This window comes from Balearica regulorum, chromosome 1 (genome assembly GCF_011004875.1).
Source record: "Balearica regulorum gibbericeps isolate bBalReg1 chromosome 1, bBalReg1.pri, whole genome shotgun sequence".
NCBI classification, from domain to species: Eukaryota; Metazoa; Chordata; class Aves; order Gruiformes; family Gruidae; genus Balearica; species Balearica regulorum.
The window spans coordinates 162,859,559-162,886,299 of NC_046184.1; the positions used below are offsets into that span (position 1 = coordinate 162,859,559).

The 26,741-nt window shown below is 42.3% G+C and overlaps 1 protein-coding gene across 1 annotated transcript in view; it reads right to left on the reverse strand.

The window, feature by feature from the left end:
• GPC6 (glypican 6) overlaps positions 1–15,594 on the reverse strand; it is a 788,777-nt gene extending 773,183 nt beyond the window's left edge. The window contains exon 1 of the mRNA XM_075741476.1: positions 14,948–15,594. Coding sequence (XP_075597591.1) covers positions 14,948–15,287 — 340 coding nt within the window. The 5' untranslated portion in view covers positions 15,288–15,594. The remainder of the gene's footprint in view (positions 1–14,947) is intronic.
• Positions 15,595–26,741: the final 11,147 nt, after the last annotated feature.

The following is a 26,741-nucleotide window of genomic DNA, read 5'->3' on the forward strand; positions in this document are numbered from 1 at the left end:
AAAAAGCAGCATGGCATAAAGCTGCTGAATATTTACTGTCAGGTTACCTTTATAATAAAGGCAACACAAATTAAATACTAGCTCCTTGCAAGGATCTGGGACACAATATAGGTGGAGGAACTCTAGTTGTGAGGAACCCTAGTCAGTGAAAACCAGAGAATGATCAGTTGATGAGACTTTTTTATCTAATACGAAACCAAAAATAAGTCAAGGAGAGAAACTCTCTCCCCAGAATGCTGTGCACGTGAAACAGGGTAATTGTCTAATTACAATGACTCCTTATAAGACGGGCACAGAGGCAAAGCATTTTGAGACTCTGTCAAATTTTTTGAGATGTGCTAAGGGGGCTGTGGGGATGTTGAAAACTTACGGGATGTTTAGGGAAGGACCAAAGGAATGGAAAGGGAAGACACTAAGGGGAGGGACTTTCAGAAAGACATCACTGATGTGATCAGGACTGATGCACTTGTTAGTCACACAGGAACACATAGTCAAAGATATGTGATAACTGTGTCATGTTCGTTTTTGAGTTTAGTGTTAACTAAGATCCTACCAATTGACTACAGAATTCTTAGTAAAGGAGGTTTGATTCCAGTTTATTTTGGTGATGGATGGCAATAAGGAGGGAATTCATACTTAAAGTGAAAGCAAAAAAAAAAAAAACAAACCCAAAACCAAATAAAAAACTCAGAAAGCCTTTTAAGTCCACCCATCAGCACCAAACATCCACCTCCTCAGTCACGCTTAGATCTACGTAACTGCACAAGAAATGCTTCTTTAGTTCCCACATCTGCCTACATCACAGTTCTGCAGCAAGCTCTATGTAGACGTACCCCAGTCCTCCCAGCCCATCCTGCTTTCTCTGAAAATCAAATACATTATTAGTTCTATGTCTTTTATTGCTTTTCTCATTTTGTTGTTATAAAGCTCCTCCGAAAATTGCTGTGTAAGTCCTGAATGAATATAACGTCCTGAATGAATGAGAATATAACGGTGTTAATCACAAAGGAAAGCTGTTCTCATTTATTTTAACTGTTCCCTGAAATAATCTTGCCAAAATGTTTTTGGTCTTGTTAAAGTTTCATTTTAAGTACTTACTTCAGTTCATATTTATATACTGCTTAAATTGATGTTTGTGTTGTTTTTCATAGGAAAAGACATTTGAAGATGCAGGAAAACTCACTAGTGAAGGTCAGCAATGTACAATCGATAGATTCATTATGTCGGGTATATAGAATTCATCAGAACTTAATTTCCTTAAACTTTATGATATTTGGAACACCTCTTGCATTTTGATGAGCAGCCCTTGGATTTCTTGAAAAGCAGCCCAATTAAAAAATAATGAACCTATTTTTTTTCTGAAAGTGACTCATTATCCTGGTGGTTTCCAACAGCAACTTAGAGCTCAGTTTTATATCAAATTATTTTGTGCCTGTTGGCCAGCAATACCTTTGCAACCTTCTAAGGTGCTTCTGAAGTCAAGCAATTTTCCCTGGAGAAAATTTTAAAGCTGCTGTTATTCCCACTGCCGAGTTTGTATCTAGGCTCAGAAAGCAAATAAAACTTTTAGTGGAAACAGATAGAACCCACAGGATGTTCAAGACCTCTCTCTTCTACCTTAACCTTAGTGGAACACCTTAAAAGGAGAATAGCTTCAGCGGAGAACACTAAGATTGCTGCTGCTGAATCTCCACGGAATATTTTTGTTTGTTTGTTTTTATAGTTTTAGTCTTAAAAAACATATTTAAAGGATGCAAAACATTAAACCCTTTAGCAGAGGGCTATCCTTCTCTGAGGAAATGCTCTGCACCAACTCCCACTCCCACTAACAGGAAAATAAAAAACATCTTCCAAGAATGCTTTCTGTTTCATGCACATCTTTGAGGAAGAATCAACCCATTTTTGGAACAACAATCTACCCAAAACTCACCTTTAACATTATTCATGTGCACTTCCAGTAGTTACACCTACTGCTTTTTCACAAAAGACTCACTCTTGCAGAAAACAGCAGATATTTCTGCGTAGGCTCTCACGCCAACTTGGCATCATTTTTTGAGGCTGCTACACAGTGGCAATAGGCAATACGTAACTTCTGAGGCTGTGCACTTGCTTGGAGCAAAACTGATGTATCTAAAGGGATTGGGTCACCTGGGAATCCACGAGCCAAAGGGGCAGCAGCCACCTACTCCGGGAAACGTGTTAATCCAAACTGGCCCCTACAGGACCTCACAGTTCAAGGCGTAGATGCTCCTTTCCACTGTGGTTTGTTCCTTCAGAGTACTTAAAGAAAAAAGGCCTGCTACCACCACCAACAAATCATAACGAGGTGACAGGAGCTTGCCTTTGCAAATGAACTCCTCACTGTTGAAAGGCATGCATGCAGCTCTCTTGTAAAATTAGGCCAAGACATTTTATCAACAAAAATTTCTTTGGCTATTGAGTTCCTGCTATATCTAACACAACTTAACTAAGTACCTTTGCTCCAAAGGGGCCCAAATGATTAGTACTTGCAGATCACAGCAGGGCAGGGTGAAATAGAAATGAGACAAATATTTGCGGAATAAGTATTAGTAATGTTTACAAATTTGCCTTTCATATGAGAGTGTCAAAAATACAAATCTCTATTAATCAGAAATGTGCTAGCTGTTATCATCATCTTCCCAAGATGCTTATGGTTGAAAATTGTGAATAACTCATCTCATTTTTGGAAAATTGTGAATAACTCATCTCATTTTTGCCAATTTAAACTAAGTAAGATTATATCTCTGTATCTCTATATTGAATTAACACAAAGGTATAGGAACTCCAAGTACTGTTTTGAGAAGTTTTATTCTGCTACATCAGTCCTTTCCGCATGACTCATCTGAACAGTCATTGCGTGCAACAGTTTGATCAGCTCCCAACATCAGGCAAGCCACAGAATGGAACAAAAAGATTAGCACTTATGTATCAGCCATTAAAATTATGATAATCCTAATTTGCCGACTCCATTAGTCTTTCTAGAAAGGTTTATTGTCTGTGCTGTACAGTAACTGTAATAATGACGTTGAAAGGACTATAAAAAATAACCTAAAAGTATATAAATCAATAGCAAAGTTACACGCATGATTCTTTAGCCCAACTGGAGTTTATGGACCTGCACCGGACCTGTTCAGCATTACAGACTAAAATCTAGATGAATCTGCTCTTAACTATATAATATTCTTCACCTTTAGTTTGATTTTTGCTGATGTTTCAGCTAAAAGGGACAGGGAAATTCTGCAGAGGTTCCTCTTTTGTCAAAAGCAGATTTAGCTTGAGAGGTCCATTAGGCATGAAGGTAATGGCAGCGACCATCCTGCCACCAGAAAAATGGAAATTACTCTGGAATACTTGAAGAAGTAAAAACTAACAGAGAAAGGAAAACTATGCCAGTATTAAAAGGAAAATTGGACCTCACTTATAATCCAAAAGTTTCTACAGTGTTATAATATACCTTGGAAAAAAGCTGTCTGGTATATGACACAATTTCAGCAGATTCTTTGAACATAAGGGGCTGTGTGGGTACGTGGGTATAGGAATGTGTGTACATATGTCCACACACTGTGGACATAATACTTCTGTGCATTCTTCCCAGTTGAAGAGAAGGCATTAGTCTCTTGGGCACATCGTGAGAGAAGAGCAATTTAAATCCATTCATCAGATATGGAAAAGCTCCACTTAAGCAGAGATCTGTATTTATGTGTTCAAGTATTCGCCAGCAACCAGATTTTGGTAGACAAGGTGCAAAGAGTTTGTGGTTTGGCCAGTTTCTGTACTGAGCATAGATTGTGCTCTAGACAATGATTTACAGTGTGCAGCTGGAGCTGCTTTAAAAAGCAAACTCAGACTCTAAATTACTAATTAACAAGGTACAAAGATGCTTCCACAAAGGATCCATCAATTATTGTAGTAATCTCAGCAGGATATGAAGCTGGTGTCCTTTAAAAGGACAACTAAAAAATTAAGCAGCATATTTATTTGTACTACATTTGTTGTTTTTGTAATAGAAAAAGTTTTAAACAGTATGTACATAACTATGACATTACGATTGTGTAAGTCTCATGAAGAAATACTGGCATACATATAAAATGGAAACTCTTTGCAGACAGGACTGTCCCTTCTTTGTATTTCTTCACTGCTTTAGTTACTTTTGTAAAAAAACCTGCAATTAAGTCTCAATCAAATTCTGCCCTCAGCTGCATTCAGTGGAGATAGATAGGCAGAAATCAGGTTTGGAGGTCTTTAACTCAAAAAACTTGTAACAGAAGTGTGCACGTGCCCCACAACCAATCTGATTACAGTCAATTTATGCATGGCTTTAAGTCTGCTGTCTCAGTAATTAAAGAAGAAAGACGCTTTAGAGTTCTCCTTCAAAGAATGGTATGGGACTTCTGAAGATCAGCTTTGAGAACAAGCTAATCACTGTTTCGGCGTTCAATTTCAGGAAGCCGTTTCTGGGAGTCCTTTCACTTCATCAGCCATGCTACACTGCAAAGACAGGTGTTTGTATTTAATCAATGCATGTCAGTTATGTTCCAGGTATTCAATTATCCGTGCTCATTGTCAGCCCATAGCCAGCACGACGGACCATCTTGGAACATCAGTGGTCAAGGAATACCGCCCATGGCTTTTCACCAATTCCATAAATAAACCTCCGCTGTGCCATTCTTTTAAATACCTTCATTTTTAAATTAGATTTTGATTCTCTGCTCAGAAACACCAAAATCTCTGTTGAGCCAACAAAACCAATTTTGCATTGTTGATTAGTATGATCTGTCTTCCTGGGTTTTTTTTTGCAGCTGGACTGCTAGCAGAGGATAGACTACTTCACAAAATAATAACAAAAAAAGAGATTATTTTATTAAGGAAGTTTTTACTGTGGGCTAGCCTTGGTATCTTCTTCTACATTTTTGAAACTGCTTTAAATACATGCATGTAATGCAAAGTTTAGACCAGATAAGAATACTGTAAATGCAATGACTTTAACTGATTAAAGAGAATATGGTCTGAGTCTGAAACTGTTCAAGAGGTATTTTCCATTTCTCTACAACACAGATAATACTGACAGACAAGATGATATATAGCTATTTTCATCTAGAGAATCTAAATTGCTCATATGCAGTATTATCTTATATGTTAAAGTTGTAAAGCCAAAAGCTACTATCAGAGAAATAAACGTTTATGTGTTTATACTGTTAATCAATTTTGCATAACTAAATAAGATGCAGTCACTGTTTGTACTTACAGCTCCTTTCTCTGTGAAACATTATGTCAGAGAAAAAAATGGAAACCACTTCAGATTTAGCCACTAGACACTGGGTGCTCATCACCTCTTGCCTTTGATTTGTCACTGCTTTGTTTAAGCTTCTTAGGGACTAGCACATATTTAAAAATGATGGTACTCAGAAATTAAAAGACATTTAAAAATTGTGCAACAGCTTCTGAAGTCTGCTGACTGACAACTGGATACTTATGACATGCAAAGAAGCATCCTGCCACTGCTTTTAATATTTCACCACCACTATACACACAATTTTATTTTATATGTGAAAGCTGCATACAGCTGGGAATGGGTACCCTCAGGTGTAGAAAAGATTTAAAACATGAAAACAACAACAAATAGCAGTATATAAACCCGCAGTCTAATAATCCAATCCATTTGCCTCATAAACCCCAAATTTAAACATGCAATAAAATCAGCAGACACTCACTAAACTGACCACATTAATGATCACACACCAACATGGTAACAAACAGAGAGTCACCATGAAGCAGTAGTGAAGCACTCTCAGTATGATCCCTCATCCCAGGCAGATGTTCAGCTCCTTCAGTTTTGGAGAACAGACGACTTTGCTAGCATGGCTTTTCAAATTTTGGTGATGCAGTTAGAAAGTTAAGTGCAAAAGTGGGGATAATACCCAAGAACGCTCAGCTGCTGGTAGTTTCTTCTCAGTTATAGCGCAGGAGTACTATACTACTGGTGCATTGCATTTTGCTGCCATGTGAGAAAAGATGGACAGTCTTCCTCTTGCAGTTCCATGGTAATTGTAAGACATCGACCTGAAAGCCACCATCAAATGGTGAGCCCCGCTTTCTCATCATGACTTCAGGCACACATTCCCACATACCCTCTTGAGTAACTTCAAGATCTTTTTTTGGTGGGTTAGCTATCAGATCGGCTTGCTGGTCCAGGTCAGCGTGTCGGACCGCTAGACATGACACAAGGGAAGCAGTCAGAGGCAGAAACAGGGAACACACAACGTTGCTGACAGCCAACTTCCACGCAGTGGGGTGAAGTGTCAATGAAAACATACTTCAGTAGTCTGGACCCAAGCTTTTTACAACTTTCCTTTAGATTTAAAGGAAGGGTAAGCCAGAAACTCATAGTCTGTTCTCTTAGGTTATGGAGCACAGTTATGTCAAGTTATGACGAGAGGCAGAACCGTGCAAAAGCTGCATTGTTCTCTCTGCAACGAGACAATTACATAATGAAATACTGGGCTTCAATTATTGAGAACTGCCCACTTAGCAGAGCAACAAGCTCTGAAGGAATGGTTCAACAATAGAAATGCCAATACATCTTGAGTAGAACTTTTTCCATTTTGGAGAATGATCGGTCAGGTTACCACAATCTGTTTGAGATGAGATGTTTAACCACTTAGATGGTGAGAAAAAGGAGAAATCTACAGACTGTACAGACAAGACCAAATGGAGCATTAAAAAAAAAAATAAAAAAAAATAGAGCACCTCTGCTCCCTCCCTCCCTCCTTCTTCACATCCTATTCACCCAAATCCTTGCATTAAAGCATGAAAGCACTTTTCCAGTCTTTTTCCCTTCTCCTAGGGCTTTAACTGCATGAAAAAAGTCTTAATACCTAACACAATGAATGCAAAGTGACTCACGCAATGAGAGAAAGTAGTACTGCCATTCACGGTTCATTCATCTTCCAGTAACAGTCACTTCTCCAACAATTCATCCTACCCTGTATTATCTCTCTGGTTCTCTGAGTCAGGTTCTTGCTAGCCTCACTACCTCTGTTTTAGACCTGTGTATTTGAACTCCAAAGCCACAGATTGCTACGTTCATGAAAGACTATCTAAAACCAAAACACAGATCACTGTGGCATCTACTGGGCAAGAGAAATCGTCATTCTGGATTCAAAGGCTGCAACCATAAATACCAACACTTTATGCAAAATGTTACCTCTACTACTTGATTGATGAAAAATGAAATTTAGACAAGAACAGCTCAAAGTGAAACACTTCCTGAAGACAGGACACTGAATCCTGAACTGAAAAGAACCTACAGGAATTGTACACAGAATGGGAGCCTCCCTGGCCGTGACCATCAATCAGCACTGTCAGACTTTTGGTAGGATAACTGTGCATAAAGATCCTTTCCCTAATGTTATGTTTCACTTCTTAAAAAGTAATTCCGCTTAAGAAAGCCATTTTAGTTTCCTGTATTAATTACTGCTGATGGGCTCTCAAAGGAAAACTCCCAGGTCACAAGGGATACTGTAACTCAAAAGCCAACCGCAAACATATGACATGAGAACTGTAGTAAGGCATTCACAGCCTATATTTTGCCAGATCTTCTACATACCTTCATAGTTCTCCAAACCATGGCAGTATCCATGTGCATCCTCACGCTATACCATACTACCGTCTGATACTCAGATGTGCAACAGCTCCATCCCATGTGTTGACTTCCAAGACAAACTCAGACAAAACCCATAGGTGTCCCCATAGTCTCTAGCATGTTAGAAATTACACACAGAGGTCAGAGAGATATGTGGCTGTCATCATAGACATGGCCAAGAGCTACAGCTACAGAGATTGACAAAAGAATCTGGAAACACAGAGGTGTAGCTTTTGACTTAGAGGGCAGGTTACATTACCTATTGCTTGGTCAGGCATCAGGACATGGTCCGAACTAACTGGACTCCCCAAACAGTGGGATTAGCGTGGCTGACTCAGCCTTTGATCTTTCTGACATACATGAACCGAGCCCTGTGTATTCTTTTACTGTGCACGTGTTTGCATTCATGTGTGTTTGCAGATGTGTTTTTCAGATGGGGCCCATAAAACAAAGTTTCAGCCTGGTTTGCAAATACCTATCCTGGTAATGTGCAGCTTCTCTAGCTCTTTCTGTGCTTAAATGTGACTTTGAGGCCAGTCCAGGTAACGGCCGTGATTTTACCCCCCCACGCACACACACGCACACGCATGCACAGATACGACCGTGTTATTCCGTTAGCGTACCTAATTTAATGAAACAGCCCTGCAAGGCACCTGTTAAAAGCAGTCGAGACTTCCACTTATTTCGGAAGATTTGCCCTGCTATTTTAAACCCGACAGGTCAGCGAGCAGGTCTGAGGCTCCATTGTTAGTCGAGGGTCTGTAGAAACTCTTCTTTCAGGAGGAAAGAAAAAAACAGCTCGGGATGCTCGGTACCCTTTACATCTGCTGCTCAGCTGGAGACGCGGTTAAAAGGCCATTAGAAGCGCAAGGTGACAGACCTCACAGGCTAGGCGAGCCAGAGAGCAATTTGCTGTTTGCATTAGGAGCATCAGCCCTCGCTGCTTCTTTTTGACGGTCCGAAAGCGGCTCCCATCCCGAGCCTTGAAAATCGAGGCCAGGACGGGCGTGCGGGGGGTCTCCATCCCGGCGCTGGCGCTGCGCTGTAGAGCCTCCTCCTGGGCACCCGGGTCTCTACAGCGGGCCGGCAGGATGCGAACCTTCCCGGCGCTACGAATAACTCCTGACTTTCGCCCACCAGAGATTTGCTCGTCCGGCCGGGCGTAGCGAGCGGTAGGGCCCGAATTGCCGTCGCCGTCGCGGTCAGGGGGAGCGCGGGCACCTCTCTCCCATTCGGAGCTGCGGCACCTGCCTGCCTTCAAACGCTGCGTGCCTTCCATGGTTTGCGATCGCTCAGCAGAATAAAGGACTATTGTTTCACTTTGCTGGAAGGAAAAGGTCACGTTAGCCGAGAGAAGCTCATCAGTGAGATCTGGTGGCCTCCTATAACCAGAGCTAAAAAATTTCTTATTAGTGAAGCTTATTTTTTGGATGTGTGCGGGAGCTCTGGAGCAATAAGCAGTGAAGAAAGCAGACCTTAGTTTCAGTAGGGTTTAGGCTGTTTTTACATACAGGGGAATAAAGTGCTAAGAATTTTACCAGGCATATGTTTTCCTGCCATCTGCAGCACATTTTAAATTCCTTTTGCATCTCGTAATGTATTCTCTCTGTTTAGCATAGTAAATACTCTGCCTTTAAACACCAACCTTTATATGCTGTTCTTAGGAATTTGTGGAGAAGTGTTAATTCTTTTACACATATTTAAGCTGCTGAAATAATTATGCCTGGTAGTATGAACAGTCAAAACCACAGAGTGAAGGTTCCCTTCCCAGGGAGATAGCACCCATTAACCAGGTACGAAGGGGAGCATACAGTCATAGTTCATTGAAAACGTAATTTCATTTTGCTAGTAATGGGAGTGCTGATACTTTGATACCGTAATGGAGTTTTAAGCACCAAGCTTGTTATTTCAACTAGAAACTTTAATGTAATTATGCATTTTTACTTTACTAAGCAGAAAGGAAGATTAGTATGCATAGTTTTCTTACATGTATCGTGGGGAATAAGACAAAGATCTCCGAGTGATACTGCAGGATGCTCAAGTCATTCAAAAGAAATGGCAGGTGGTAATTTTAAAGACAAATTACCCAGAAAAGCTTTTATTGTTGATCACTTGTTATAAGATTTGCCATTTGCAAGTAATTGTACATTCAGCTGAAACTGACCTTTTATGAGAGCCAAGTGGTAATATAAATGAAATGAATATATTCTTTATTGCAGTAATATAAAAAGAATGGCCTGAGCTTTTAACATAGTGCTTGACCTCTCTGGTGTCTGAACACCACCTAATCTCAGGAGTATTTCACAATAGCATATGATGTGCTAATACAGCATTAGAACAGTTTAATACATTAGCACTTAGAAGTGTAGAAAATATTATAGCTTTAGGTATGCTTTTTGATTATAAATCAGACTGACGACAGAAAGAAAAAAGATGATTAGAGTACAATACACTGAAATTCATCATTACACTAATTATTAAAGCATCGCCTTTTCTACTTTAAAGTCCCTCTTTCCAAGATACTCTGCCATAAAGTCACATCGGGAAAGCCCAGATGCTGAGATTTAAAATTCTCAGTCAAAAATGAATTATTTATAAGCATTAAAACCAAGCTATTTTTCCTCAAAAGCCCTGATCTTACAAACAGCACCTTTAGTTTTAGATGTGCATACCTGAGTTGTATTCCCTCTAATGGCATCAGTCACATACAAACCAATAAATACATACAAAAGTGAGAGCAAAGCCAGGTCTTAAAAAAGCTATACTTCTCCTAGCTAAATGCACACACCGGTTTATTAGCGTGCACTGTGCACTCATGATGGGAAAATAAGGGAGGCCGTAAGGGAGGGTGACCAGAGAGTCTCTTGATGCTGTTGTTACTGAAATTGCAAGCAGAAATGAGGAGCAGTCATACACAGTGTGAGGGACACTACTACAACAGCGCTAAAACAAGAAAAGTGCAAAGTTTACATGAAATTCTGCGTCCATCTTCACTGTCATCACTGAGATCAGGAATGAATTAATCTCTAATGGCCCAATTCAGATTTCACAAATTTGCATTGATTATATTATTGATTTCAGTAAGGCTATTCCTATTCTACACTCCTCAGACAGCCGCACAAGGTGCCTGTGAATCCCCACTTGCCTCCTGGTCTACAGGCGCTTTATTCACACAACTCTCAGTGACAGCAGTAGGGTAACAGTAAAAGAAGGCATTAATTAACAAGTGCTTTGGTATAGACTCGGACAGGAGGATTTTCTGCTGTTCTCCTGTCAATCTATCATTACATTTTAGAGCTACTTAAAGGAAAGCAAAACATTGAGAAAGAGTATCTTGGGATCATCTGACATGGACTAATAGCTCAATTGCATGAGTGACTACTGAGTTTATTTTTATTGTTATTACCACTTTAGACCTACAAGAAACTGTGTTACGTTTGCTAGCTTTCTTCAATCAACGCCTCTGTATTATGCCAGTATGAATCCCACTCATCAAAGCACAATTTCAAGTGACTCCTGACCTTCAAAATGAAGGGGTTGCTTCTGCTTTCATTTCAGTTACTTTCATGACGGTGTCTCTGTGTTGCCAGAATCTCACCTCGTTCATCATCTGCACAGGAGAACAAAGCTCACTAACTTCTTACGCAGTATTTAGAATTCAACGTCTTTATAGTTGGATGCTCTACCAGAACACTTTTAGTCTTTCTCCAAATACACTATTATTCAATATGTAATTTAATAAAAAAACCCCAAACAAACAAAAAAACCCACAAAAGAAACCCAAAAGCCAAACCCAAACAAAACCACAACCCACAAAACCCACACATCCTTCACCTTTCAAAATCTCTACATTAACTGAAAGTGGAAGGACACAAATCAGACACATCCATTACTTTTCAACAGACATTCACTTTCATTCAGAAAACTTTGAGCCAAGGATACACTCCATCTTTAACTTTGATGTTTCATTTTCATGGCTTCCCCTAAGATGCTGTAAGTTACTGAAATCATGGCTAGAGTTAACCAAGTAACGCTAACAGATATGTGCTGTGACTTCTCTTTTTTGTATTGACTTTCAAGTGACAGATTTTCCTACAGCAAAACATTTCCTGCAAAGTCCTTAGGAGCTCCACTCAGTGCTCATGCTGGGTCACGGCAGCGTGAGTCTGACAGTTCAACTCTTCTTCAGGGTACTCCTCAGCAGTTCTATGAGAGGGCGGATTTTAGGAGGATAGCCCAGCGCGCACCACAAGCTACTGCTACCCACCCTGCATCTGAGCGAGGCACAGAATCGAGCCTGCAACAGCATATTATGTATACTTCAAATTTTGCTCCTCCCCCTACTCCCAGGCAAAGTTCCTCTGTTGAGGACTTAACTGTGACAACCTATGTGGGAAGCCAGCTTTATATGCTGTACTCCAATGTAGGTCACAGCACCAGAATTTGGTGATCAGACAAGACATCAGGCACACCACGCTGATTACAAATAAGTACTATACTATTAAATTGAACAATTTAGCATTGTTGTAAAAGCACAGCAGACAACCGTAATCACATTATTACCAACTTCAACACATTTCACTTGCAACAATATACGGTAGGAAAACCTGGCATTGTGGTGCAAAAACAGGCAGCTTTTTAGGTTCATGTCTTCTACCTTCTCCATTCAGAAGTGAGTGCCAGCGTAAATAATTTTACAGAAGTTACCCAACAAGCTGGCTTTGCAGTTCCATTCAGCAGGGAATGTCCGTAGCCTCTCTAATTTAAACAGATTCTTCAGCTCTTTCCATCAGAACACACACACTTTGCATCAATACGTACACACTACCTCTCCAGTTTATCAAGTTTCAACAGTCCTACCTAGAAAGTAGCTTTTAAACAAATGACAAATGAAAACATACAACTACTGTTAAATCAAAACACATAAACCATACTGCGTATTACTATTTTCCATCATATTATCAAGCCACTGATGCAAAATCTTTTGAAAACACATTTGTTCAATGTTTGACTGTAATTAAAGTTCTTTGAAGTCCTTAAAACATGAGGTATTTGACAGACTACACTTCTTTCATAACAGTAACAAATTGCTTCCTTAACCAAGTCAGTATGGTGGAAAAAGACAGAATGAAAAAAAAAAAACCAAACAAAAAACCCAAAACAAAACTATTCTGAAACCTGTACGCTGATTGCTTTAATTAAAATTCCAGCATTGCACCGGGTTGCAAATACGTAACTCTCACGTTAACGAGAGCATATGCTGCACGAGCAGTTATTACACAACCTCTCAGCACCGTACCAGCAGAGCACACTCCGAAACACCCTTTAAAGCAATCCTCGTCTTCCAGCAACTGAGTAGCTTGAGTAGCTACACACAGAACTGCTGGAAAGTTGATACACCAACTAATAACAAGGCAGATAAACCACAAAGAAACCAAACAACTTGTAATAGGAAGCTCAGAAAAAATAACTCATCTCTGCATAAAGCATGTACTTTTTAACCGTAAAAGTAGATATTACTTATGAAGCTTATCAGGAAACTGAAGAGTAACTTTGGATTTAACTACTGTTAAATATTTAGCTATCATCAGTCTTTCTGTACTGATACATGGTAGCAGAAAGTTGCAAATACTGGGATTCCTTAAAAATGCATGGCAACTTTGCACTGTACCTTCAAAAAATAAATAAGACAATAAAACATCTCTGTGAGCTGAAAGCAACAAGTGCTTACAAAAAGTTACTAGAAGTCTGAAATTCACTGATATTATTCTTTTTTTTTTTTTTTTTTTTTTTAAATGGGACAGGGACTACCACCCTGTCTCAAAGCAGACAGAGTAACGGTATGCGAAGGGAAAGCATGACTGCACAGCGAAAGGGTCTGTGGCTCACAGGAGAGATTTCACAATTTCATATAACTGATGAGCAACCTAAACAGAATTTTTTTACAAAAGAGCACAGAAAGACCAGAGAATCGGTGAGCCTGAGTGACAAAGGTGCCTGTGGAATAGTTATGTGCACAGGCCCTTTACTCTCCTGCCTTGTACTAAAGCACGTCAGTGGGTCAGACCTATATGTCCGAAGGAACACGCAGAGATCTGGTCTGTTCTGCGTTGGCAACATGGAACAACTTTCCCCATATTTTCATGTACTACACCCTCGCTGTCCTGAGATTTTCCACATCTATCATTCCTCATGTAAAGTGCTAAACACTGCACAGTGAGTAACTGTGGCTTTACTTCACCTCAAGGAAGATAAATCTACTGCTTCCAACTTTAAAAAGGAAGCAAGCAAACCGAGGGGCATCTAATTCACACTACAAACAGCAGAACCTAACAGCAAAGTGCCAGTGGCAAAGCAGAAATCTTTCCTGAGGGCTCGAGCAGTCCAATTTAAGCAGCGCAAGCTCATGCCTTCCCATATCATTTCTTTCTTTTTGTCATGCTCTCTGATTGCTAAAGCATTATCTGTCCCGAATATATTTTTATTCATTCAGTCCCAAAGATGCAATACGGCTGCGGTTGTAGGGAAAAGCAGGAAAATAAAATTACAACAAAACCCAACCCCATCCCCTGCGTAGGCAGATTGAGATATAACCTGTTGTAGGTATATTTCAGCAGAAGGAAGAGCTAAGTAACAGGCTGCCTGGTGTCTCCGGCGGCGGAGCGGGGTGTATATGTGTGTGGGGGTGTCTCTCCCCAGCAGCCGATGCCTCTGCCCGATTTGGGCCGCAGCGGAGGCACCCGCCTGCGCCTCCGAGGGACGAGCTGCCCGGCCCGGCGATGCGCGGCTGGGCTGGTCCCCTCGGGTGGGGCGCCGCTCCCCGGGGCCGCGGTGGGGTTCGGGGGGTGCCTTCCCCATCCTCCTCCTCCTCCTCCGCCTCCCTCACGCCCCGTCCCCGCTGGCAGCGGGCAAAGTTATTCCCCCGCACCGGGCGGCAGCGGGAGCGGCAGCCACTGCGGAACCGCTTGCTGTCTCTCGCAGCCCGGCTGCAACTCTCAAGAAGTTTCTGCCGGCGAACAGAACCGCGGCTGAGGCTCGCCCGCGCCCCCCTTATTTTTCCTAATTCCCCTCCTTAGTTTTTACGTTTATTTAATCGTGTATTTGCACACACACACGCCCCGCCGGGGAGCCCCCGGGTGCCACCCGGGCCGGCAGAGCCGCTCCACTCCGCGCAGACAACGCGGCGACTCACGGCCCCGCTTCCGCGGGGAGTGCGCGTACCCGAGCGGCGGCGGCGCTCCCTCCGCTCCGCGGCCCCCCGCCCCGCTCCGCCCGGCCCCTTACCTGCGATCTCCTGGTAGGGCACGCTGGCCAGGCTGAAGCCCTTGGCGCTGTACGCCTGCCGCACCTCGCCGCAGCTCCGCGCCTTGCCCTCGGCCCCCGCGGCCGGCAGCAGCAGCGGCAGCAGCAGCAGCAGCGGCAGCAGCAGCCCCGTCAGGGCGCAGCGCCGCGCAACCCCCTGCGCCGCCGGCATGGCGCGGCGCGCAACTCCCGCGTCGCCGCCGCCGCACCGTCGCGCCGCCGCCGCGCCCCCCGGCTGCGGGGGCGGCGGTCCGGGAGCCCCCCGGCCGCCGAGGCAAACTTTTGCGAGGCGGGGGGGAGATGGGCGCGCAGAGACACACATGCGCGCACGGCGGGGGCAGGAGAGCAGCAGCCTCGTCCCTCCCCGGCTCCTTCTCCAAATGCGAAGCGCTCTCGCTCCCCGCCAAAAAAAAAAAAAAAAAAAGAAAAAAAAAAAAAGAAAGGAAAAGGGAAAAAAGAGGGGTAAGAATCTGGCTGTAGGTTGTGAAGATTGAAACCGCGGGCGCGTTGCTGCGAGCGGAGTCCCGGGCCAGCGGCAGCGCGATCCGCCGCGGAGCTCTGCCTGCCGCCTCTGCGAGGCTGGAGGTGGTGGGAAAAGCAGCCGGCGTGGGGATGGACTGGACAGCGGCTCTGTGCGTGCCTGTGTGCGTGTGCGTGTGTGCGTGTGTGTGTGTGTGTGTGTGTGTGTGCATGCGTGTGGTGCACTGGATGCGTGTGCCTGTATTTACGGGATCCGGGGAAACCTCTGCTCCGCGTAGCGCTGGAGCAGCCTCCTGAGCCAGGCAGGGAGAAATGCTGGAGACAGACAGAGCGAGGGAGAGCCGCACACGCACACACACACACACATGCACACCACACACACACACACGCACACACCCGCGCACACGCACACACATACACACAGACGCGCGCGCAGAGGGAAACGTGCTACACATTGGATCGCCGAAATACGGGAGCAGAAAGCAAATCCTGGCGTGGATCGCTGTTTGCTGGCGGAAGGAAGGAAAAGCACCCGCAGCCCTGAAAACTTCCTCCTCACCGCGAATCCAGCCGCTCCTAGCCCCAAAATCGCAAATCGCCAGCTAGCGACAAGTCAAAAAAGATACTCTTCGGCGGTATTTCTCTCTGTAATGCCAGGTTTGGAGAAGACCCCGTAAATACTTTTTTGTTGTTGTTGTTTCATTATTATTTGTTGCTCACATAAACACCCGAGCTGGAGAACTAGAACGAGGATGAGTCCGTAGTCTAAAAGAGAGAAGGAAGGATGTTTCTGTGCATCAGACAGAGAAGAATGAGGAGGAAAGAAGAAAGGCAGTCCTTGACCCAGGTAATTCGTGCCACCCTAGGAGAGGAGAGCAGGAGACAAACCCATAAATTTTCTCCTGCAAATAAGCATCTGCAAACAACTGAATGGGAGAAGTGAAGAAAATTCCTGCAAGGTGAATTCAGTCTCTGCTTAGGGAGAGAGATAAATATTCTGTTCTTAAGTATTTGATAGTAAAATCCAAAGTTACTGTTTTAAAGGATTTATGGCAGTGCCTTTCATGAGTACTGTAGAGAAGTATGATATTTTATCAGAAGTATACAGACAGAGATGTCAGGCCCAGGATGAAGGCGGCCAATGGAAGAGATAAAAGACCATCAACTTATCAGTGAGGAGGCATAGAGCAATATCATGACATTATCATAATTCAGGATGCATTCAAATTAGACCAAAATTTTTAGGTGCCAATACTGCTGCAGCATCACATTAACTGCAGTGTTAGTCTTGAGGCTGGGCCAGTGTACTCAGCCTGATCCCCTAGGTGTTCCCCTAGCCTCCCTTACCATTTTCCCTCTCCCACATTGTCATTCCTGTTTCTTCTCTCCCCTTTTCTCCACCGGCGGGGTGATGATGCTCTGACACTGCTTGTGCACACAGCAGAGAAACAGCAGCTGCGTGCGCAGCCCTTGTCCTCCCTCTTCCTAGCAAAGTTCCTGCGTGTGCAGGGCCACGGGGGGCCAGGAAGTGATGGGGGAGCAGTAGATTTTATTAGAGTCCTGCAATCTGGTCAGAAAGATGGGGTTACACCTACAATCCCCTCGCTAAGGTGAGATGTCTCTAGGGGACAGGTGACAAACCCCAGTGAGATCAGGTTGGGAGGCAAAGGCTTGGGACGGCGAGGTTGGTGAAAGAGAGGGATTTCCTTCCTTTTTGCCAGTCCATAAGACCTTTAAAGCTCCACGGACTTGCTAGCTTGAAAGGTTTAACTCTATATCACAATCCTTGCTAGCGCTTGTTTTGGGGGAGTTGGTGAGTAGGTATTGTAACAGTGTCAAGTGCTATCACCCAGCCTCATCTCCTGGAGGACAGGGTGGAAGTCACTGCTTCGGCAACCCGCAAACACACAACCTAACAACACAATGTGTTACCAGCCCACTACAAATAATAAGCTGTTAGTATGCATTAGTGACACCATATTAATGAAAAGTTAGGGAAGGTCTGTATATTTACAGTGTGGAAAAGTTGTGACAGATCTGTAAGATCTCACTGTATGTAAGATACATACAGTTCACCCCGAGATAGGATCAGGAGGGTGTTACAACTGTGACACATACCTGATTTCTTCTGGACTGCTCTGACTTTCCTCTACATGGTGGTCAAAGCAGAGAATTGTCTTACCACATATCAAGCATGACAGACTCCCCCACAATCCAATCTTCTTCAACATTTCTTCAACCCACAGGAAAGTTATTTGACACAAATTCAAAGATAAAAATGAGAAAATCAGCAAACTGAAGTGCGGAAATCATCATAAAATAGCAAAAGAGATTCTCTGATTAACTCAGGGGTGCATCTAGGTAATTGGTTTTTAAGAAAATTGCAAATTTGCAAGAAAAAGTGGGGCTTATTCACCCCTGCATTTCTTGCAAATACCAGTTGAATTCATGCCATTGATAATATAATAGCACTTTTATATAAGGCAGTGACAGCATGATATAACCTTTATATAACATGGAAAACCTGCTATGGGAAAATCAGTGTGTTGGTTTTGCGTGGCAAGGTTTTGGTAGCGGGGGGGCTACAGGGGTGGCTTCTGTGAGAAGCTGCTAGAAGCTTCCCCTGGGTCTGACAGAGCCAATGCCAGCCGGCTCCAAGACGGACCCGCCGCTGGCCAAGGCCAAGCCAATCAGCGCCTCTGTGATAACATATTTAAGAAAGAGAAAAACAGTTAGAGAGTGCTTTTTGCAGCCAGAGAGAGGAGTGAGAAGATGTAAGAACATCTGCAGACACCAAGGTCAGTGAAGAAGGAGGGGGAGGAGGTGCTCCAGGCGCCGGAGCAAGATTCCCCTGCAGCCCATGGTGAAGACCATGGTGAAGCAGGCTGTCCCCCTGCAGCCCATGGAGGGAGGATGAGGGGGTGTAGCGATTCCACCTGCAGCCCGTGGAGGACCCCACGCCGGAGCAGGTGGAGACACCTGAAGGAGGCTGTGGCCCCGTGGGAAGCCCGCGCTGGAGCAAGCTCCTGGCAGGACCTGTGGATCCGTGGAGAGAGGAGCCCACGCCAGAGCAGGTTTGCTGACAGGACTTGTGACCCCGTGGGGGACCCACGCTGGAGCAGTCTGTTCCTGAAGGTCTGCACCCCGTGGAGGAGACTCACGTTGGAGAAGGCCGTGAAGGACTGTCTCCCGTGAGAGGGACCCCACGCTGGAGCGGGGGAACAATGAGTCCTCCCCCTGAGGATGAAGAAGCGGCAGAAACACCGCGTGATGAACTGACCGTAACCCCCACTCCCCGTCCCCCTGTGCCGCTGGGGGGGGGGGCGGAGGTTGAAGCCGGGAGTGAAGTTGAGCCCGGGAAGATGGGAGGGGTGGGGGGAGGTGTTTTTAAGATTTGGTTTTATTTCTCATTCCTCTACTCTGTTTTGCTTAGTAATAAATAAGATGAATTCCCTCTCTAAGTTCGGTCTGTTTTGCTCGTGATGATAATTAGAGAATGATCTCTCCCTGTCCTTATCTCGACCCGTAAGTTTTTTTTTCATTGTACCTTTTCTCCCCTGTCTAATGAAAGAGGGGAGTGATAGAGCGGCTCTGGTGGGCACCTGGCTCTCAGCCAGGGTCAACCCACCACAATCAGGCTCATTTCCACCCTTGAATCCTGCCTTGGACGTAAATGGCCTAGACAGCCAGTTGGGTTGTAGTCCTTCACGTTGAAGGAATACCTTACTCTCCCAAGAGCTCACGTTTAAACACAGGTATTTCTACCGCTTCAACCAATCTCCTACTCATCACATGGGAGAATCATCGGGTGTGCTCAGTACACGTGTAATTAATTTTGTACAAAGTGGAAGAGCTCCAAAGAAAGCCCAGGTCGGAACGTGCTCTAAGCAGTGGCTTTAGCAATCCCTTAGAAACGTAACACCTTCTGCCAGGCACAACATAGGCATGAGCTAAAAGCTCTCCTATTTCAGGACCCGTGCTATTAGGCTATTTCAGGTGGTCATACCATGCCCATCCATTTTCAGCTGTATCATAAAAACCCGTATAACTGGTGTGTTTCACAACTCATGAAAATACCTCTTGAATTTGTTCTCTCAGAAGGAGGCACACGCAACCACTGGTTGCTGAATTAGAAACAATTTAATGTATAGAAGATGGTGAATAGTTCTCCTTCCTCCTCCTTGTCATTGTGATTAGTGTCTTCCAGGTTAAAGCGCGCTCTGGCAGAGATGGACTTGATTCTGAGTTGCCACATATCAGTGAGTCCTCAAACCTCTGAGTTGTTGGGTAAAAGGCTGGCTTTTCCTACATCAGTTTTGGGAAGCAACGCATTCAATTCATTTGCATAAGCACCAAAATGAAATATTTTATCTTAGTTAAATGGAACACTCTAATCATTGGGGAATGGTTTTGCTTATTTTGCATTTCTGCGGAGAGAAATAACAACACTTAAAAAAATTTATTTTTAATATTTTTGCTTGCTTGGCAGTCGGACTGAAAATCAATCATTTACCCTTTTGGAGACTCCCCTCCACCAAACACATTCAATGTAGTAACATAGATGATTTCTTAGAATGAAGATTTTGCAACTCATTTACTGGCCAAGTTTACCGCAAGCAGGCTTTTTTTCCCAAGTTATTCCAAATAGAAGGTGTTCATTTATATCAAGTTCTACTGATTGATTTTTTTGCAAACTTTTGCCTGAAGTTGTGCCAAAAATGTGGAAGACAAATTATTTTTAACCTTTGTTTCCAAATACTTCTATTAAAAAAATGGATTAAAAGTAATCATTCACACCCTATCATAATAAAAACGTCAATGCAAAGTGGAGCAGCAGCCAGCATTAATTCCTCCAACCACTGGAACACTCTGCCCCACATGGCTGAAACAGTTTTATGGTGTGCAGTAAAGGAGCTATGGACTCTCTAAACAATAAGGACAAAAATAAATACTGAATTGCTGCATCATTTGCCAAGCAGCCATCATCTTGAGGTCTGAATGATTCAAGGACATGGTGGAAAAACACATGATTATGGAGTTTGAACATTATAATGTGTGGTACATAGGCGTGAGATTGAGATTGTACAAGGAAGCTTTGCTCATTTTTTTTTCATATTTTTGAGTTATTTCACTTTATAAACAGGATAAATGGTGTTACATTGAAAGATACACTGATTTATTATCAGGTGTTATCAAAAAACTCTCATTGATGTCATGGGTTTTAAGGGGACTGTATAGACAAAATCATCTTTCACCTGACTTGACAATAAAGCTTTGGCAAATGTCAAAATGCTCAATAACTCAACTTCACCAAAAAAAAAAAAAAAAGCAGCTGACTTCTCGATTCACCATTAAATCTATGTGCTCTGTAGATTTGCAGCTTTCACATAATGGATTTCTAGCAAGAAGGTTTCACGGGTTGAGGCAATAATCGGTGAGATTCTCAGATGTCCAATAGAATTATTGTTGGTGAAGCGGCTCTGATGTTCCAGTTATTTCTGCGGGTGGAGGACTACTGCTGTGCAATTACCCCCTGTCTGAAGCACTGCAGAAACTGCAGTTTTGGGAGCTGAGGGCTGGTAAGATCCTGCCTTCATCTTAGGGGGACACCCATCCCCACACAGGTTTCCAATGCATTTTTTTGGAGTACAGAACACATCCTTGATATTGAGGACCAAGTCACCCACAGTCCAGGCTGTACGCCCCAACAGGGAAATCTGAACACGCTCCTTTTTCTGTAACACTGTGTGGAAGAATATGAAGAAATTACATGAAGAAAGTGTTCCTATACTCCAGGTGGACGTGGTTCTTTAAAAGCCCAGAAATCGTTAATTGTATGGTGATGAGGTAACACTCTGAATGAAATTGAGCTATAAGTTTGTCCCAATAAGCCTTTCCAAAGACCAGCTCCATGAAGGCATACATTGCAGCATCAAAAGGTCCCTTTTAACTGTTTTTTCATGTTGTGTCCAGAGCCGTCGTAGAGAAACTTCCTCAACACAGCTCTTCCTTATCACTCTGTGCTAGAAAGGGAAACTTTTTTTTTCCCTGTGCACTGTATGGTATTTGCTGCAAAATGAATGCAAAGCCCAGTTCTTTCCAAAAAGTAAGCTCTAGAGGCACAGGTGTGAAGAACTCATCTTGCTCTTGAAGTTGCACTCAAAAATAGAATTGTCAACACAGCTGCTAGATAAGTCCTCTTAGAAAAAGGTTTTCAGACTCATGGCCAAGAAAATAGACCTGCTAAATATACAGAATAATGAAATACAACTAGCTTTCTTTCCTCTGAAAATTTTCAGAGACAGAAGGTAAAAAAATGATCTAAGATTCCATATGCTCAGTTACGCATAATATAGGAGGCTTAGGCTCCCATAAAAAAGGTTTATAAGTGGTAATCAGTGATATCATATTAATTATAAGCAGTAGTGGTTGCTCTTGAAATCTGCAGGCTATGCTATTTTGGGCAATAGCAGCATTTTATTTTAGCTGTTCATTTTATGAAACCTTTTGTGAACAAATGCTAGAAGTTTATGCATAGCAACTGAATGGGTAAGCCGAGACGCCTGGGCTTTGCAGCGACAGTACGCGAAGGCTGGACAGAACCATTGCTCCTTTTAGGTGAGAATTACAGCAAACAATCCAGGGCTGTTGTTCATAATAATAATAATTTTTAAAATATTTTTTTTCTATCTATTTATTTAAGGTAGTGCCATTTAACCCTGTCCATTTTTTAATAAACACAATGGACCACAGTGGTATTCTCTCTTAAATAAAATGCCTACAGTTTGTATTTCCTTAGAAAAGGCCAGTTCCAAAAAAGGGGGAAAATGAAATGTTTTCTAAGACCATAACTTTTCATTACAATAAACAGTGAAACCATCAGACTGAAGTGCACGTATATAGATGAATTCCGGTTTTATGCTCAATTTCACTGAAGTCCAAAACATTTTTAAAGCTTGAATAAATGTTGGCAAAGTTCCAAAATCTAACTAGTTATATATTTGTGTAGATCTTACACTGACGAAGAAATAGCATTTTAAATATTATGTACTTCTTCTTTTGTGCTCTTATGATGCTTTACTTCTGACTGGTCTCCAGCTCAGGCAGGATTTTGACATTATACTAGATCTTTCATGAACAAATGCCATTTTTCATAAGAACAAATATATACAAAATCAGGTTCATTTTCAAGCATATACTTTTATGAATCTGCTCCTCTCTAGTTAATCCACAGATAAGATATGCAACATCTGTTCTGATTCTCAACTGTACAAGAAGATTACCTTAAAGATTCCTAAAAATGGCTAAGCATCTTTTTATTCTTGATTTCCTGTACCATCTTACTTTCATTAGAAAGTAACAACTAAAACAAAAAAGCACTTGATATACAAAGTCAAAGAAAAATGTTAATTTCTGAACAGCATTTAGACTGTAGATTAATAGTTTTGAGAATCATTACTTAGTTTTAAACATGCATTTATTAGATACCAAACTACAGGGTGTATTGTAGCAATATTACAGAGTCGAAAATATTCAATATGCAATAGATTATCGCTAGGAAGACTAGCTTTACTTAGATCATAGGCCTGAGTAATGCAAAAGCCAACAGGTGTCCACTGGTGACAATTCTTGTCCATATCGATTTGCAATATAATTTTTTTTTTCCTGTTCAGCTGAAAGTTGAGGCGATGTTATGCAATAGACAGAACATGGACGCTATTTTTGGTAGAAAAGTACAGTCTAATATATGCATTACGGCTGTGAATGTAAGGTTTATAGTTTTTAAATTACAATTTCCGAGCAATGTGTTTAAAAGTATATATGTTCTCTGACAAAGATCAAAGGGCTTAATATATTTTGTAAATTACAGCTATAATGATGCCATTTGCAAAAGATATAATCTACTGGTCTATTTTCATAATGAATAGGAGCATAACGAATCACACAAGCTTATATATTCAGCAAAAATACGGGACATCTTCGACTTGACTTGGAATGTGCATTATGATAACAGTTGAGATTTTATTGGAGAGTAAATTTTCTTTTTATTTCTCGGCATGCTCACCTTGTCAGCTTTCTTGGGTGTTTTAGTTTTCTAAAACAAAATATCTTCAAGGAAAATCAGCAAATGAGGTGCAGGAGAAGGTTGTAATTGTGCATTCATTCCCATGTGCATGCATGCGTAACTGGGAGGCTGTGGGAAAAGAAAGGCCAGGTTCCTAGGTAAAGATAGGCAAGAAACCTCTTGTGAGGATTAAAGGAAATGATACCTCAGGCACCGTTAAATAATTTCATTTTTCTTGGCACTTTTAATAGAATGATGTCATCACCTTCTTGTCCTGGGGTGAGCATGGCATGCCTGATAATCAATATAGAATATTGTATAGAATGTAAAAGAATGGATAAATTGGTCTCTTTCCCATGGATGTTTAATACAGATTTATATGCGTTCATGGAGAGACCAGACAAACTAATGGAAAAGAAATTAGCTGAGAGTTGCTAAATACACAGAGGTGACTTCTGGCTCAGGAATAACTTGAGCAACCAGTTGCTCAAGATGACGGGTTATCTCTATAGATTTGTCCTTTTCTATACTTTCCATTGGCACATGCTTTGGGCCACTGTAGGAGAATGAGCAGCCTGCTAGGTCTACCCTTTGGTCAAAGCCAGTACAGCCATTCATATTCTTAATTTGGTTTTGATCTTATGTACCTAGAACAGAAGATAACCTAAATATAAAGAAAAGGCTTATCTCTTTGGGTCTGGAAAAACATACCAGTTTCTAAAGTGCAGTGAATGAATTCAGACCTCCAGCAGGAAGCAGTGCAGACACACACCCCCACCCCCCCCAAATGTACATGCCTTGTAAATCCCTCATAAACCTCCGGTTTACCAGCCGCACCCTTCGCGTGTTACAGGGATTGCCAAAAACTGACTTTTTTTTCCACTTCCCACAGTCAGGGCAGTTGAAAGGAATGACCATATTCTACAAGATGACCGGCTGGACAAATACAGTATCTTTCTTCTAAACGTATGTTCTGCTTCACAGGAAAGCACAGTCCCTCCCTCCCTCGCTCCCTCCCATCAAGTCCCCCTGACTTGCTGCTGAGTGGTATTCCAATTTTTTTCAGTCCCAGCAGTAGTTTCTACTTTGATTCAACATAGCTCATGTCCGTTTGACCTTTAAATGGCAAAAATGCTAAGATTTTATTAATATCAGTGTAAAAGTCTTAGGGGTTTTTATCCTCAGGACACTAAATTGCACATATTTAATTGAATAAAAGGATCACTCCTCCTAGGGAGGGGAAAGCCCACAAAACCTCTCTTCTATATTTACCTGCCTACTGTTCAGATAAATACCTGTCTGCTACAGCCTTATGTTCATGTTCAGCAAGCTACAAATCTAAGCTTGGGGCGGGGGAAGTTTTGAGTCTGGGTTTGTTTTTTTTTTTTCATGAGAAGTTTACTCCACTTCCTTCAGGACACTTTTTGCAGATATTACGAAAGAAAGTACTGTATTCTTTTAACAATGCTCGTGTTCAGGGAGTTGTGTTGATTTACAATTTTGATACAGAAAAATCAGATATGGGTATTGATCTGTCCTTATTCAATTCTTTGTTGGTTAATACAGTGACAGCTAGCTTTTCCTGTACTGCTTCAGCACTGCTTTGTAGTTCCCAGCATTGCCTTTAACTCTTCTGTGAAAGTTCGGTATCATATTCAGCCTCCCTCCAATCTTCAGACATCAACTTGCTTTAATTATAAAATGTGGATTTATTAAGTAGCTCAGACGCTTTATTTTTATTTCCAGGCTCACAGGTTTCAGGAGAATGCCTCTTTCTTCTGGAGATTATTTTCATTACCTCCACATGAATCCTTCATCAAGAGGCTTCAGTGTACCTTCCTTTGATACTTTTTACTTCTGTCAGCAAAATTATCATTAGTGTAATCATATCACCATCTTTTTTTATTTGCAAGGCTCAGTCTCAATGTTAGTACTTCAAGAAATGCTACGAGGGGGAATGGCAGGAGTTTATTTTCAGAATGCAAGAAGAAAATAAGCGGGACACTTTCTTTTCCCACACCAAGTACTTTGCAGTTTCCTCTGCAGCAGCTACAAAATTGTGACCCTTAAAAATAAATCAGTTCCGCAGCAGATAAAACACAGCAGAGAGACTGTGGCAACCCCGCAGATAACAATGTGCATATTTCTATAGGATCCGGCAGTCTACCTGCTCCTTATGCGTGGCTTGGTCCCCAGTGATACCTAAGGAGTGTATGACCCCATGGGCATGTAACGCAGCATGGCAGGTGTCCAGCTGCCTCCAGGCAGCCTTTGAAAGACCATTTGCCTAACCTGACAAGCAGTAGATAATTGACTAAAACATATCTGTTATCTGATAAGGTCTTAGGCTGGTGTCTTTGTGAAGACAGCAGGCTTGTGCCCTGCCTTCCCTAGAAGAGAGAAGGTGCTGAGGTCAGAGAGAGCCTGGAAATCAGTGGCTGGGGAGTCACTTTAAGCCTCAAATCTTTGAAGATAAGTTTCTCTGCAGAGTCAGAATATCCAGTCAGATATCAATTCCTTTAGAATAAACAGAAGAAATGTAAAAGACATTTTTCTGTGTTATCTGTGATTCCAGTGGGAGTTTTGTATACCAAGATCGCTGAATATGCAGAAGGTCATTTATAAGCCCATCCGTGCTGTTCTCTGTGATTACTAGGAAAAAACTTGGAATTCCTACACAATAGCATCACTATTTTCAGTAGTGGTGGGACCAGATGACTTTCTGAAGTCCCTTCTAACATAAACTATTCTATGACTCTGTGAATTCAATGTGATATGCTGATTTTTGCATGAGAAATAAAGTTATACAAAGAAAAAAAAATCTCTGAAAAGAACATGGCACCAAGCTCCATCTTTCTTTGTGGTTCCATAGGACAGATCTCAGCTACAGGAGTCATGACCGTGACTCTATTGACAGCAACAACTCCTTTCTTGCTGCTTGTCAAAATGGAACAATGAAGCTGGCTTGGGAGGACTGAAACTTGGATGAACTTCTTTGAGGCTGAGCAGAGCTGCAACTGCGATGTCTATGCCTAGAATGCAATCTTCTGTATTCTTTTCTTCCTGGACATTTTAATTGGCTCCTGTTGTCTTTCAGTGCATGTGTAGTGGCTGGACTCATCTCGGCTCAAGAATAAGCATTAGCTCATACCTTTTCTATGTTGCTCATACCCTTTCTATGTTTCTTTAATTAGCACGTTCTTCTGTCTAGCTAAAATGGCTTCCTGCTGC